This window comes from Rhinichthys klamathensis, unplaced genomic scaffold (genome assembly GCF_029890125.1).
Source record: "Rhinichthys klamathensis goyatoka isolate OS25496 unplaced genomic scaffold, OSU_Roscu_1.1 h1tg000552l_1, whole genome shotgun sequence".
NCBI lineage: Eukaryota > Metazoa > Chordata > Actinopteri > Cypriniformes > Leuciscidae > Rhinichthys > Rhinichthys klamathensis.
Window position 1 is genome coordinate 116,758 of NW_026607022.1, and position 17,058 is coordinate 133,815.

Consider the following 17,058-nt stretch of genomic DNA (forward strand, 5'->3'; position numbering starts at 1 on the left):
AGTGTCCACAGTTCTCTGCCAGCATGTGAGTCACACCAGGACAAAGAAGTGAAAGGTTTTCCCTTTACATTATCAGTCATTGTCTTTACAGCAGATGCCATGAAGAGCGTGAAAGCTTGTCTGGGCCTACAACAGCAGGCATCAGCCATGCTGGATTCTGTTGAAGAGCGAGAGGGGTGAATTGTCAAACTCTATTGTGTGTTTGTATGTCACCTGTCTCTTCAAATTGACTTCAACTATGGAGGAACCTGGGGTGAAATGTCACCAGTGCTTGCCCCGGTTAAACGGCCCTGTCGCTAGTGTAGACTCTGATCTGTAGGGCCCGAATGGTATGTATGATGGTACGGGTGTACTCTTTGCTATGCTAATGTTTGATTGCCCCTCAGCAATCCCCTTGAGGGTCCCTGTAGAAAAACAGGTCCACTCGCTCATTGCAAGCCAAGTTGGTTCTTCCAGATACTCGTTTAGTAGTATCTAGAGTTAGTAGGAACTTTCGAGTAGGTTATTAGGGGCTATCGCACCAGAGAAACCTTTTTATAAAACTAATAATGGAAGTACCCATTTTTTGGCGTGTTCGCACCGCAGGAACTGGGAACGATTTTAGTCCTAGGACCGCCTTTTGGGGGAACTAAATTAGCTCCTACTTCAGAGTAGGGTCTAACCCAGCACAATAGGATCTACCAGTGACGTAAAAGTACACTGATTGGACAGATTATAAATAGAAGTAAACACAGATTATAGCCTATATATTTACTCCACAAACTAGCTCTACGAACATGAAAAACAGTGATAAATAGACCTCTGAACCTTTACGCTAAGGAGAAAATCCCATTCGATTTTGAGGGGACAAAGCCAAACATGATTATGTATTTCTGCTCAGCTAGCGACATTGGGAATCAACCGCATGGCAAGTGCTAATTTATTCATATACGGTTTACTTTCTTTGTATAACAGTTCTATCTAATCACATATTAGACAGGACTGTTAAACAGATCGTGAACTAATGAAGACGGAGAACGAGAGCACTGTGTGCTCAGGCTCTGGCGTTCTCAGCGCCGTCAATGTCCGCCCGCACCTTCAAAATAAAAGTGCAAAACAAGCATGGCTTACGTCAGGAGTTCCTACTGGCTGTGTGAATGCAACCAAGAAAATAGCCCTAGGTGAACATTTAGTTCTCGGGGAACCACCCTGGTGGCTAGTACCTATATCTGAGTTCCTAGAACTAACCACTGGAAAAGCCCCTATTGACATCTGAATGTACATTATTTGTGTCCAAACCTCTCGCATTCTCCACTACAGAGCTCATTCTATGTCAAGGTGGTTCTTCCAGAAACTTGCTTAGTAGCAACTTTCCAGTTGGTAATTGCCATCTAATTGTCTACTGCTTGTCTTTAAACTTCTCTATGTTCTCCCCTACAGAAGACCTACTTCCTGGGGGGTTCCCCAACATTGACATGGGCCCACAGCTGAAGGTAGTGGAACGCACACGCACGGCTACCATGCTTTGCGCCGCCAGTGGTAACCCCGACCCGGAAATCACCTGGTTCAAAGACTTCCTTCCCATCGACCCTAGCACAAGTAACGGCAGAATCAAACAGCTCAGATCAGGTAAGACAAACGACGGTGCTTTACTGCTAATATACTTAATATACTTTTCCTCTCACTGCTTCCGTTTTAGGATTCTGTATCAGTCCTTTTTCTGATTGTAGGTACCCTGCGCTCTTCCAAAACAACCACCCAGAGCGTTAGTGCAACACAAAGTTGCTAGGGAAGCTGAAATGGAAAGATAATGACTTTTAATGAACAGTGTCAGAGGAGCTTAGTCCAGATTTTGTGGCAAGCGTATGATTAATGTCTGGTTTAGGCTAATGAAACTTTATTGAAAGACCCAGTAAAACAGAGTCTAATTATATATCTCATTAAGTCTAGCGCTCCAGTCGCCCCAAGGCCACCGTTGTGGGTCAGGGATTTGTCAGCAACAGAGAAAAGAAAATCCATTGGGTTGCATTTGATTCAGAGCTGTTGATGCAAATTGGTATGGGCAGTAGATACTCAGCTACCAACCCTTGACCTGAACTCGCTTACCCAGAGTTCCCCTTTTCAGGATCCGTCATGGCATTTTCAAAATAAACTTTCAGATTCAAGCAAAATGGTTTGGTGGTGAACGGCTACATCTGCTCTCACTTATGTTAGACTTGAGTGCTTTGTTTTGCTCTGTGTTAATGGAAGACCCAGACTCGCTGAGGGGGTATCACAGGCCTCCGTAACACCGTTGGCTGTGGTACAGGAACACAAATGCCTTTGACTTCTCCAGTTGAGGACAAGGAGGACTAAATAGTCAACCCTTTTAGCTTCCATTAGCGAAGTCACTAGCCTCAAGGTTAGCACTCGTAGCTCATTTTGCAAGCTAATTTCTCTTCCTTGCCAACAGACATACAAGATTAACCAGACAAATCTGAAAATGTTTGTTAGCATACAGCCGAAACAGTTAGCAGCTAAGTTTAGCATGGCTGTGCGACCTGTCCTCCCTCTGTATGTTTTGTCTGTCTTTTCGTCACTGTGTGTGTGGATCATACATGTTGTTGTGCTTCACTCTCTGTTCTCTTGTCCAGTGTTAATTTCGTTGACGAAAATAACGACGAAAATTATTCGTCAACGACATTTTTTCACAGACGAAAACGAGACGATAACTAAATAAAACCTAGTTTTGAATGACAAAGACTATGACGAAAATCTATTGACATTTTCGTCAACGAATAAAAACTAGACGAAAATGTTAGATAGTGACGATTTGGGAAGCGATCCGTCAGAACTGATGTCCTGCGTGTGTGGTAGATGCGCACATTTGTAGGCTACTGTAACGTGATCTACCCCGCGGTCATAAAACGTTAAAAAATGTGAACGTCTGGGAGAATGAGTAGAGCAGACATATAGATCTCTGAATAAGAGTGACGATGCAAAAAAGAGCTCTATTCGGTGCGGTTTTCTGTGCGCACACACCTAACCCGAAGCGTGCAGTCATGCACAATACACCTACAGCGCGCGAGTAGGCTACTGAATTGAGCTCTCTTTCGTGTCTGAATGGAGAAATACACAACAGTATGTCTAAATGTCCTTTTTGGAGAGTATTCATGTAAACTATGCTGGTTATGTCTTAAACTGTGAGTGTGTCGGATGTGCATCAGTGCAATTGTATCCGCATGTCATTGGACATGATCCGACGTCTTAAAGTGACAGTGGCAATAAACCTAATGCGGTCCGTGTCCTTAATTTTGATCAAGCAACAAAAGAAAAAGAGAAAAGCATTCACTGTTTGTTAATAGCTTTAATAAGGATTAATTATATTTAATTCATACAAATAAATATGTCTGCTTGAAAGAATAAAGAATGATGTGTAAGTAGTTATAAGGAATGAATATATCATTCATTGTAAAGAAGACTGTGTTGTACTTTAGGAAAAGTGGTTTTATTTCATTTTAAGATATTTTTTAAGTAACAGCCGTTAAATCTGTATCTGTATTGCATGTTCAAACTTAAAAATCATTCATATTAATAGGTTAATAGATGTTTTCTCCGGGAGTATATGGGTTTGGAAATTTTAGAGAAATTCTAAATTAACGCATTACAATTGAACTAAACCCATTATATTTTAGTCGACTAAATCTACTGTAGATTTAGTCGACTAAAATGTTGTTGTATTTCGTCGACTAAAACTAGACTAAAACTAAAACAATTCAGATGACTAAAATATGACTAAAACTAAATGGCATTTTAGTCAAAAGACTAAGACTAAAACTAAATCAAAATTTGCTGACAAAATTAACACTGCTCTTGTCTCTATTTCAATTGAAGCAGGTTTCTGGCGGCATTCACATGCAGAACATTGACTAGCCCTTAATAATTAACACACCATTGGAGTACTACTAATTAGACTAACTAAATTCAGTATGCACAGCATACAGCATGTACAAATTAGCTATAATCATGGTCTTAATTCAATTTGTGTGTTAGTGAGTTATCTAAATGCTTTCAGTAGTATTTATTTGGTACGTCTAATTGGTAATTAAAATGCCATATTTTTCTAAATCTTTAGAGATGTTAATGAATTTCTTAAGGCAATAATTATTTGTCTGACTGTGTTTTCACTCACTATATATAAAACAGCAACCTAACCTTAACTCTAACTATACATTTAACATTGTAGTTTTTGTAAATGTAGAAACCTGGACAGGTTTTGTGAGATTCCCCCATAAGCTAATCACCAAATGAGGTTATAAAACGTGTCTAAAATCTGTTTAACGTGCATCTAACCATCTGACGTGTCATCCTACAAAGAGATCTTCCCCACTAAACTCTGTTGATTTCAGGATGTGTGTAGCTGCTGTGAATCCGACCCTAAAATGTGCTGTTTTATTGTTCCTTTCTGTTTCTTTTTCTGTTTATTATCATTTCCAGAAGCCTTTGGTAAGTGTCTCAGTGAGTGCGCAAGCTTCCTCGTGTCCCTGAAGCAGATGGCATTTTAACTTTGCTTTAAAATGCATGTCCTACCCTCTGCTTTCCCTTTCACGTCTGTCTGTACCCTCCTTATTTCTTTTTCTTCTCCTCGCCCACTAACATGAAACATTTCCCAGTTTCTCTCAAGACTCGACCCAGCTTTTGGGGATGACACACTGCAGAAAGTCTTTGTGTGTGTGAGTTTGCGTGTGTGGATTTACTAGTTAAACCGTCTAGTGTTCTTCATTCACATCCAGCTCTCAAGAGAATTCCTTCTCTGGCTTCGCTTCAACTCTCACCGGCCACAAATATTCCGATGGTTATAAAACAGAAGAATAACAGATTAGAATTTCAGAAGCTCCGGCCAAGCAGTTGCGGTTCTGTTGTTGACCGCCGGACACACCCTCGGTCCGTGTGCCACGAGCGCTTGCTCAACTCCATCACAATAACATATTTATCATCTGAGCAGAACCAGCCTAGATGGCTGAAAACTGCTGGGGCCTTGGAGCCTTCCGGCCCAGCCTGGATCTATAAAGTAGCCAAAAGCAAACATCACCCGAGGTCCTGTACCCAAGGGATGGATTACATTTGCAGGTCCTCCATAGTTCATGTGCTTGAAAGGGAAAGGCAACATGAAATGGCATTCAAACCCCATTTTACTTCTGTAAGTTGAGGTGTTTCTTGGATAGAAAAGTAGAACATTTATCAGGAATTGATTGGATTGTGAAAAAGTTTGGCTATTAATTAACATTATCCCAACATGCCTTACAACCTTAATGACCTTAGACGCTCAGCTGAAGAAATCTAGCCTAAGTAAGTCTTAGCTGATCTCCCAGCTTGGTCAAACTGGTCTGCCAGCCGGTTTTAGAGGGATTTTGGGTAGTTTTCATCTAGGAGACCACCTTATCCTAGTTCAAGTGGTTGTGTTTGATTTCATGCTGACTTGATTGTTCATCACATGTTTTGTTGTGTCTTTGAAAGCTCTTTCAGCAGAGCCCTGAGAGCGAGTGAAGGTGTCTTATGTAGGGATGTTTACTTTAGAGCGATCCTGCTGCCCGATCCTCCGACCTGGAGGGATTTATGCTGATGAGAAAAAGGCCTGTAGCTGTCGACACCGGCCAAGACTCGTGCTTTCCTGTTTTTATCTCTATTCCGAAGTGAAACTGATCTCTTTAGTTTCCATACCGGGGCCGAAGTCATTTTTCTTGAGAGGAAAACAAGATCTGGCGTGCTTTTGAATAACCCGTGTCCTTTCTTTAGTTGGCAGCAGCCGTCACAGTTGCGGCCGTTGTCTGATATATGGATCTCGTCTTGGTGTAGGTACAGCTGCTCCTCCTGAAATCTCCACAGGCGATACCTTGGGAGGAACGCGGGACAGATAAATGGACAGCTTCCTGCTGTGGTTTGCACTTCCTGTGCACGCTGGCTGGCAGTCTGATTGGAACAGGCCCCGAGGTGCTTGTCTAATTGATGGCTTTTAAGCTCTGCTACAGTGGTTAAGAGCAGGACTCACACTGTGACTTGATGGACCCAAATGAACTTCTATCTATAGCGTTGCTATATGGTTCTTTGGTAATTAAAGACAATGATGTTTCATTCTTAGTTCTTTAGAAACGTCAAGCTCTTTGGGTAGTTTGAAGGCTTTCATGGCTTGAGTCTGTTTATACTGAAAGTGTATTCATTTATACAGACCAATCACTGTAGGTGTAATGGCTTGGAGCTTGACCTCATTAGGGTTAGGGTGTGACTGGACCTTCAAGCTCCACCTATTATGTACAGAGAGGCGGGGCTAGATGTCAAGCCCCATCCATTACTTACAAAGAAGCAGAGCTGGTTGTTAAGGTCCACTCACTACGTACAGAGAGGCGGGGCTGGATGTCAAGCTTCTCCCATTACATACAGATAGGCGGGGCTGGATGTCAAGCCCCACCCATTACATACAGAGAGGTGAAGCTGGATGTCAAGCCACAACTGTTGCATACTGAGAGGCGGGGCTGGATGTCAAGCTTCTCCCATTGCATATAGAGAGGCGGGGCTGGATGTCAAGCTTCTCCCATTGCATACAGAGAGGCGGGGCTGGATGTCAAGCTCCACCCATCGTGTACAGAGAGGCGGGGCTGGATGTCAAGCTCCACCCATTGAGCAGGATCTCGATCTGCGAGTCACCGGCCGTCTGATACTATGTAGGCGGTGAGTTTTTCTGTAGGGAGAGACGACATCTGCGCCTCGGCGGAGACATTTGTAAGGTCACTCGGGCCTAAACGCATGGCAGTGAGCCGGACTCAGTTTCAGCCGTGCAGATGGATTAAGACCGCGGCCAGATTGTCTGCCGCCCCCTATAAAACCCACTTTTTTTCCTGCCAGAGTAGATGTCTGGAAGCTTCTTTGAGCAAACGACAGCACTTTTTAGCATTTTGTCCAGTCATTCTGTGTGGAATTTGTGTCTTTGAAAACCTCTAACCTTTAACCTAACCTCACCTAACCAGTTCTTTCCAAACCTTAACCATGACTTTGATTCTAGTAGGAACAAAAACAAGCTAATTCTGCTGCCTCAACGTCCCTGATACTAACTAAACACTGACGATCCCTAATCCCCGTGCCCTTCTGATTCCTCCTCAACTCCTTAAATATACATAAACAACTTTTAAATTATGAATATTTTGCCTGCTTTTCAAAAAGACGCCCTCCGTGAGCCTCAAAGCTCACATGCGTTCGGCTGTAGGTTGAATTATTTAGTGCACTTCTCGCAGCGTTGTGCATTTGTATTGTATATTGCTGTTTGGAGGCTCATAAATATAAATACTAGATGAAACCTCTTTTATTTACACTCTATTTATTATATTTTGTTCGTCAAGGCACAGCGTTTTTTACAGGCCTGATGTTGGTGTATTTTAAACAGGAATACTGAGTAAAACGGTGCGTTTTAGCACTGCCGGAGACGATATGAGAAGTTAATATCAGTCTGATCGAGAAGCAGGCAAAATATCCTTCACGTTACACGGATGACCTTCATACGGCTGCTGGACAAAAGAGCTCGCTGTGTGTCTATAGCGCTGGGGTCAGAGAGGGACAGGATTTCAACGAGCTGATTATAGTGGAGAAATAAACCTAAAACAGGCCACTGCAACGTCACGTAGACGTTGGTAAGATAATGCTAACCATGACTGGATTAGTAATGCTTGATTTTAAGGCCTCATTTTACATGTCTGGCTACAATTGTGGAGTGTTTTGATTTGTTTTAGCAGTGCACCCTAGCAGAATAAAAAATGAATAAATGTATAAAGCATTTAAATTAATATTTTATTTAAATTATTTAAATTATTTTATATCCAGATTTAATATAATTTATATATATATTTTAGTATGTAATTATGGAGAAAATAAAGTTTTATTATTATTATAGATTTTTTTGTAATTTTCAGTGGACCCCAGCAAATAAAAATAACACAATTTTAACAATCTATTATATGAACTAATCATTATTTTAATTAGACTGATTTTTTTCAGTGCTGTACAGCCTAGAAAAATTAAACTCAATCATACTAATAATGAACAATAACAAGATTAAATAAAATAAATCATTACATTTAATAATGTATTATGAAATAAAAATATTCTGATTTATATTTAAATTACTATTAAATTTTATTTACATTATGAATTCGTTCATTTAAATTATTTAATGAATCATTTATTTAGTAAAATAGCCATTATTATTAATATAAATTAAAAAAATAAAATAAACATTATATTTAATTTATGCTTTTATAAACTATTTTTTATGTGTGGTTTCTCTATACATAATAAAGCTAAATATTTTGTAATTATTGAAAAAAAACTGTTAAAATGTTATTGGTCATGAATTGGTCAAACACATTTTCTTTAGCGTCTTTAACCTTTACAAAATATCCGATTGTTTATAAGCATCTATGAAGTAGAGGAGGGAAAGAAAGATGAATGTAAAGCTCCACGTCCAGCACTGGCAGGTCTTTAACCTTTACTAAAGCTGTGATGATAATCCCAAACTAAACTAACCAGTACATTAAGAGAGTCATAACCTGAGCGTACATAGAGTGGTGCAGGTATGACATCACTTTGTTAGCCAAAACGCTGAAACAAGTTAGCATTTTAGCACTTCCATTGCCCCAGAGTCAATGTTTTGCCGATTGGCCTACAGTGACGTCATTCCTGCACCTCTCTATTAACCGTGAACTAAACTGATGTCTGTTTCGTTTGTGTCTTTTTCCAGAGGGTACTCCCATCCGAGGTAAGACACTAATATAAAAACACAACTAACCTTAACTTAACTACCTCAACTAACTAATGACTCCAGACGACCTCTTGCTGTCGGAAACGGAGAGCGGCTGTCCTCTTCTTTCTCCAGCTTTCATTGTGTGTCTTTGTGTGCGTGTTTGTGTCTGTGTCCCGTTCCATGTGTGTTTAATGTCAGTGTTGGGAGTCAGACAGGTGTCGGGGTTGGTGTTTACCTACGTCTGTGACATTTGTGCTGTTTGGCGGGGCGCTTTCAGGCCACACTTATCACGCTAATGAGGACGCTGGGTAAACGGTGTCGCAGCCTTCCTTTCAGTCCTGATCTTATCTCCTGTCGAATCACCAATGCTAACGTTACACACATTTACCTAGACCTTTTCCAGCTAAAATGTCTCTGTTTCCACAGAGTTTGGAGATGATATCAGGGCTGATGTTCGCTCCAGATATAGATCGATATTCATTTCATTATATATATATGAAAACTGTGTGCAGTTTCTAATGTTAATGCCTTCTTTTTCACAGCGAACAGGTAGGTGAGCGAATTTGTTTTGATTTTACATTAATTTCCTGGGTGAACGAAGCTAGGATTCAAATGGTAATCCTCACAATAACAATTTTGGGTGCAATTTAGTGCATTCTTCTTGTTTAAATGTTCAATTTTGTATGTTTACAGGTGCCTAAATTGATCACGTTTGTCAGGTTTCGTCAAGTTCCTTGCAAAATGATAAACATTGCGATATGTGTCACGATTTAATATGATAATTGGATCGCAAGCGAAACTGCGTATATCTAGTTCAGTTGTGAAACTCGAAAAAATGAAAATTAAGATCGCTTGCTCAACATTTAAATAGTCTGATTCAGTGTTTGACGTAGGCTAGTCTTGCAGCGCTATCAGAATTACTCTGAACCCCTCCACCTCCCCAGCTCCACCTGCTATATTTATATATAATATAATAATAAATGCGATGAATGGATGGATGGATGGATGGATGGATGGATAGACAGATAGATAGATAGATAGATAGATAGATAGATAGATAGATAGATAGATAGATAGATAGATAGATAGATAGATAGATAGATAGATAGATAGATAGATAGATAGATAGATAGATACTTTTATTAGTACATTTTATTGGCTATAGATAGATAGATAGATAGATAGATAGATAGATAGACAGACAGACAGACAGACAGACAGACAGACAGACAGACAGATAGATAGATAGATAGATAGATAGATAGATAGATAGATAGATAGATAGATAGATAGATAGATAGATAGATAGATAGATAGATAGATACTTTTATTAGTACATTTTATTGGCTACAGCTAGTAAAGTATACAGCATAAAAGCTCTTTCTTCGATTACACAGACCAACATGCATATTTATAATGCAAAAACACTGCACATTAATCATTTTGCTGCTCGCTAAACTGAACGTGACTTATAAAGCAGCATTTGCATAATGAGATTAGTGATCCAAGTCAGAGCTTTTGCCCAGGGCAGCTTCTACAAATTCAGGCCCAGTCTGGGCTAAATGTGCAGCACAGTTATGCGTGGGGTTTAGGCATCTTAACAAAGCTCAATTACTGCATTGGTTAGCTTAGCGACTTGTTTCCGTGTTTGCATAAACATGATCTTAAGTCATGCCTACTTGAGTTAGTTGGTGCAGCTGACCTGTGCGTCTCTAAATGGCCCGAGGTGGACCCGTCGGATGTGTGCACGCATCATTGCCGTCTTTATCAGAGCACTACAAGCCAACAGATGGAAGATGACAACAATTGCATTACGTCTCGGCCCCATGATGATGCTTCACATTTAATGACCTTGGTGTGTGTCCATACGCATACACACTACTCTTACAGAAGCTCAGGCACAGTCATTGCTCGCCATCTTTTTTAAAAGCAAAAGTCCAAATTTTTCTTTCCATTTTTAGCACGTGATTAGTTGTCTGATTTACAAGAAATGTGCATAAAAATCTCGGAGAGGAACATTAGCTGTGTTCAGAATGAAATACTAACTTACTACTACACATTATATATTGTATGCTGCCTACTTTTGTTTAAGCAGTAGATTGTAAAGTAAAATGCAGTAGTATGGTCATGTTGGCACTTCAAATAAACCTTGAGGATCTTTTTTGACTCGATTTCCAATAAAGAAAACAAAATAAATGTATTTGAAGCAACACTGCATTAGATATTAAGATGTTTTCAGAAGTTACAAATTGATATTAAGTGTATTCAATTATTAAATATGGGATTTATTTTTAAAAACTCTCAATATCTTATGCAGAGTTGCTTCTGAAGTAAGTTTATCACGTTTAAGGGATTTTTGTATTTTATGAAAAATTGGACAAAATGCCCATTAAGAATTGGATCTCTGAAATAAACACGTTATTTGGACATTTTTTAATTCAATTTCATTTAAGAGTGTCTTAACTTTTGGTGGGCCAATCAAAAAATCGATCAAAAAGGAGATAAGTGCTAAATTATAATTACTTCCAGGTCATTAGTCACACTGAAAAATTAAAGGTCAACTAAAAGTGCATTGCATTCTGGGATGTGATATATCATGCATTGTGATGTAGCACTAATTGTACGAGTCACTTAGGATAAAAGCATCTGCCAAAAGCATAAATGTAAATGATATGCACATTTAAGCAAACTTAGCAGGTCATCCCGTTATTCTGAGCATGCAAAGAAATATGCACACTATATCCAGCTAGTATGATACTCTCTCTCCTAATCAGTCCTGCTCATGCAGGAAAAAATAACAAGAACGCGGTCGATCCCACAAACAAATCAATCATGCGCCAGCATCGCCCACTAATTGAATTACTCAAATGGGACTGTAGGTGCTGGAAATTGTGTGTGTGTGTGTGTTGAAGTTGGTCAGGTTTCTTTTGGTTGAGAGCTGAGGTTAATCAAGCATGGCGAGAGCCGTCACGTGCACACTGGCTCTAATAGACAGCTGCATGGTAGCGCTGGTCACGGTTCAGCGCTCTCCTCGACTCCACACCTGGCTGCCACGCTCTACGCCCCAGCAGAGCTGCCTCCTGACACGGCCTCCACTTTACAGACAGCCCAGCCTGTTTTCCCCCATGATCCGGGATCGGGTGGATGACGGGAGATGACAAGACTTTGTCTCCCAGGGCCGTCGCTAAAGCCCCGACTGGTTGCAGGTCAACAGCTACCGCGTGTCCGCCAGTCACAAGCTCACGCCAACTTCGGCTGATCGTGACAAAAACACTTAATGGCCAGTTTAAAGGACACGGTTCGTATTGACACCGATGCGGTGGAGAATTCCCAAAAAGAGCTTTCCACAATCCGTTACTAGTTGGTGCCTGAGAGATTTCCACAGAAACAGACTGGCTGTCATTAGGCCATGAGACGGGACCCCAAATTTGGGCTACCGGTACCATTTTGAGGGATTACATTTCTTTTTGATTTTCATGAAGGTACACATCTCTAGAGTTGGAAAATGTGTGATAGCATCCGATCCATGGTAGCTTTCATTAGAAATCAACACTTATATCATCCTACCTCAAGGTAAGTGTTCAGTGACTACAAGAGAGAAAAATGTATCCTTTTATAATTTAAAAAATTTATTTTAAAAAATTATAATTTTTTTATTATAAAAATTTCTAAAAATGTATAAATTTTTTATACAATTTTTATAAAATTTACAATTTATTTAAAGATAAATTCATTTATCCTTTTTCTTGACATATGTTTGAAAATCGTCCTCCGTAACCAAAAACTACCTTGAATCTAATGCTATCACACATTTTTCAAATACAGGGTCATATAGAAGAAATAATCAATATGTGTTTTTTGGCCTTAATTCAGAAACTTTAATTTTTAGTTTTTTCAATAACCGTGCATAAACAATATTCTCTCAAAAATACAAATGTGACCCGTCACGGAAACCAGGGACACAAGTCGGCAGCACAACTTGCGAGCAAAATGAGAAAGAAGCGTTTTTTTCCAAAATTGGTGATTTCCGCTTTTTTGCAGAATCTGTTAGTTGAGATCATGAAGAAGCCTCTACATGTTTGAGATAACAGTATTGGTATATTTAAAAGCGTACATTTTGAGGTTGAAATCGGCTTGTTTTTCGGAGATTCTAGCATGCAGTAGGGGCGTGTCATTGTCTGTGTGTATTTCCATACTGAATAGCCGCCGGCGCTTTTGCCCCCGCCCCCCAACAGCGTGGCTACTTAATATGCAGCGCTCTGGCCGGCTCTATCTGATATCAAAATTCAATGAAGATGGACGCCGCAAAGATTGTCGCAGACGAGCTGAAGCGTGGCAGTTACACCGAAAATGTTTTCGCCGCACTTTGTGGGCTCGGGAAACTGAACCGGAGGTAAGGGCGCGGCGCGCGGTCCCTCGGTGCTTGAATACGGCGGCTCGGCTCGCTGACAGCGGTGGCTAACTGTTTCATATGTGATGTCCCGATTGCTTTGAATGGGGAACGTTTTGTGAACAGGGAACAGACTTAATGGACTGGCAACAATCTCCATAGAACATGAACTGGCACAGAGAATCGAAATAGAGGATGCAGTTAAGACCTTTGCTGCGATGAAGGCCTGCCGTGCGCGTTTCTGAAACGTAAGTTAAGCTTCATTTGCTCTCTAGTCGTTATTTAAGATGCTGAACCTGCTGATGATATAATGTGCTTGCGGACATTTCATTTGTGTGTGTATACGCACATAAGAAAGTGGTGTAAAGAGATTTGCAACAGTAATCTGAGGAGGAAATATGATTATTTGGAAAATTCCTGTCATGACTGCTTAAAGAAAAATGCCAGCAGGCATTTACCTCCTGCATAAACTTTAATATTGTTGACATTTTGGGCACACGCGCGTTGCGCACTATTTGCGTTATATGTAGGCCTATGGCTTATTGGTCTTTGTGTGTTGTTGCTGGTTTTGCGTTATATGTATATGGCATATTGGTCTTTGTGTGTTGTTGCTGGTAAACGTTGCAAATAGAGGGGCAGCACAATTGTTTTTCGCCTAGAGCGGCAGAAGTGCATTCGCCGGTCCTGGGGGTGAGTTTGCATTAAGCATTAAAGTTTGTCGTTTTGTTTTAATTCTAAGAACACGTACATGTTATCTCATGTTTAGTCTGTTTAGACCTTCCCATACCTACCTATTGTTATTAGCTAGCTCAGGAAAGAAAAAAAAGCTGTAAAGCACAGGGGGAGCTTTACAGGGGGTATGGCTTATCTAAATGAGATGTAAATGAGCCCTATTGTCACTCCCAGCAGGAGAGAGAGGTGAGAATGCACAATCTTTTGAGGCCGTTTTCTCCCATTTTACCTTTTTTGAGTTCCTACCTTCAAATGGCCACAACTTCTCCAAATATTATCAGATTTCCACGTGTTACACATCGTTGGAAAGCTTGGAGACTACACTTTCAGAATCTATGAATAACTCAAAATGCCGAAGAACCGACTTGTGTCCCTAGTTTCCGTGATCGGTCACAAATATGTACATACATGTTGCTCACATATTATGGTAGCCCTGTTTGTGCTAAATAGAGTGTAATTACACATGTGCCATTAATATGTTTATAAGCAACTGAAAAAAGCACAAATGTCAGGGCATGTCAAAACATCTCAAGGACCCCAAAAACACCTTAGACCCCAGAGGGTTAAGTGCTATAATCGGGTCGCCGGTTCATCTACCAACCCAGAAAACGTGAAAAGTAACAACCCGGTAACTTTGTTTTGGTGAGCCTTTCTCTGCAAGCATGTAAAAAAAATAAGCCGATCAGATTTCGCTCCCCTTCTGACGTAGGAAGGGGATCTTATTATAATATTACCGGCCCTTAATCTGCACGTTTACACCCACGGCGCCGCCATGTGGTTTTCGCAAGCGACAACAGTGTAACCAGTTCTAACGCAATGGCAAAAGTTCCGGCAAAGCATGCAAACTGTTCTGTTGTCGGCTGCATTATTCGCGTTTTTTGTTATTGGCGAAGCTTGTGTAAAGGATCGGCCCTCTTCTGAACGGAGACGGGGAGCAGCAGCTCATTTGCATTTAAAGGGACACACACAAAAGTCAAGTCAAAGTTTATTTATAAGGCACTTTTTAAAAACGGCAAGTGTTTATCAAAGTGCTGTTCACACATATCACATATCAATGATACAAAACAGTCAACAGCACAGAAAAAAACAATAAGACACAATAAAAAAGAAACTCTCACATAGCGTCAAATGCCAGACTATAATACTAAGTTTTTAGGCTAGATTTAAAAACAGCAAGTTTTTAGGACAAAAACTTTGTTTTTGCTCACACCCAAAAAGGGGCATATTTGATAAGCTATAATAAATTATCTGGGGGGTATTTTGAGCTGAAATTTCACCGACACATTCTGGGGACACCCTTAGATATTACATATTACATCTTGTGAAAAGGGACATAATATGTCACCTTTAAATACACGCTTGATTTGGCTAATTTGATCATGCTTTCTTATGTCATCAGCAGTGAAGGATCTGTTGCTTTTGGGTTATTCATAGTGCACTCACAGTTTGCAGAAGGCATTTGAATCCTCTAATATATTCTTTATTGTTCAGCTTCAGATAATAGTTCATAGCTAGAGGGTTCATGTCAGCGAGATGATTGCGTCGTGGCACGGATATTTAGAAAATGACTTCCACTTGCCTTTTAACAAAAATGGTATTGTGCGGCGTTATGACTCTTTGAGCTCGACACTATTTGTTAAAGTAAGATAACAGCTTGTTTTGTTGTTAGCCGTGCCGCTAACGGAAAGGCTACACCGGCAGCCTCAAAGACGCCACAGGCAGGATGGATAATGGAAATTCAAAATGTAATTATACGCAAAAGATAATAACTGAAAACATTCTCGTGGCTGAGCGAAAGGGAGATTTGAGGGGAAAGTGAGAGGGGATCAAAGACATTTTGAACAGTTTCCGACATGTTAAACATTGTCAGGGAGCGTTGTTGTTAAATATCCCTCTTGCTTAGTTAGCTAAGGACTGTTTGGGAGAAAAATAAGCTCAAAATGAGATGCGAGGACAGTAAACGAGAACGCAGACACCTGATTAGCCGTATGCTAAAGTTTCCTCTCCATACCAATCAGCAGTGAGGACAAAGAGATTGATAGATTTTGAGAAAGACTGCTAAAGTAGGAACACTGTCAAATCCCTCCCAAGATCATATATTCTCAGTGAGCTTATCTGAGCCCAAGCGGAAACAGGCAAGGGGGAAAAAACACAGCTGCAAATATGTAATGAAGTCAGTGGGGAATCGTCAGTCGGCTGAATAGCAAGCAGGAGTACCCAAAATAGTCCTGTTCAGGCAGGAAGGAGCCCTGAGAAAATGTGCTTGCTTTGGAGCCGCTGGGAATTAATTTGGATTTAATGAATTTGGATTTGCTCTGTTCTTGCTAAGATTTCCTCAATGGCATTACTCAATCATTAGCCTGACTGTTCATTGAAAAAGGGCATCACAAGAGTTACAAAGATGAGAAAGAATGATGGGGAGAATTCAGAGCTTGGCATACCACTGTGCCATGGTTTATTTATCAGCCCTTGCTCCAATAACATTCAAATTCATGCCTGTTTTCTGCACTCCAGAATTGACGTGAGAAGGACGAATGACTGATGGAGGTTTCCACCAGATTTTCCAACAACGTCACGTAGCACAGGTTGCGCGCGAGCGGTTCTCCTTCGGCTGCGCACCTGAGGAGACTTTAGAAAGCTCTCCAAGCCCACCTGCTGTTGCCCGGCCACCCGCTGCGCCAATGTGCACATCAAACGATCCGTGCACGAGCACACACACACACTTTAGAAACCACCTTCCATTTTAGTCTCTCCCTGCCACGCCTCTAAACTCCCTGATCCCATCATGCTGCTGATCCGCCGCGAGCAGGTGTGATTCATCCACCCAGAAGCCATAGTCTCATTGGCACACAGACTGCGCGCTTAAACCGCAGCGTGAGTCCCTGCTGTTGATGTCCCTTCGACCACATGTGGCGTAGATGAAGGTTGACGTCTTCGTTCGGCCAGAATGAGCGTCTCCCCAGGAGTGAGGACGGTGTTGATGGTGCCTGTAGAAATGCAATGGTGGTGTACTCAAACACAGAGAAAGAAAAATCGGGGTGGGGCGGCGTAGTGTGTAATGGAAAGGTAGTTTGGTTCCCAAAGAAATCTATTTGTTAGCATCACATTTGCTCTGGTGGTGCATTCAGACCTGAATTCTGAGATTATAATGAGATTTGTAATTTGGTAAATCCCTGGATCTCTTCAGCAG

General features: G+C 40.8%; 1 protein-coding gene across 30 annotated transcripts in view; it reads left to right on the forward strand.

The window, feature by feature from the left end:
- The window catches only part of ptprsa (protein tyrosine phosphatase receptor type Sa), a 166,258-nt gene that overhangs the window by 76,364 nt on the left and 72,836 nt on the right, over positions 1-17,058 (forward strand). For 20 of the 30 annotated variants that reach the window (XM_056239060.1, XM_056239059.1, XM_056239063.1 and 17 more), the window contains 2 exons: positions 1,420-1,608; positions 8,744-8,761. In XM_056239060.1, the coding sequence (XP_056095035.1) occupies positions 1,420-1,608; positions 8,744-8,761 (207 nt within the window). The remainder of the gene's footprint in view (positions 1-1,419; positions 1,609-8,743; positions 8,762-17,058) is intronic. The other 10 variants (XM_056239068.1, XM_056239084.1, XM_056239083.1 and 7 more) reach the window with 1 other exon arrangement.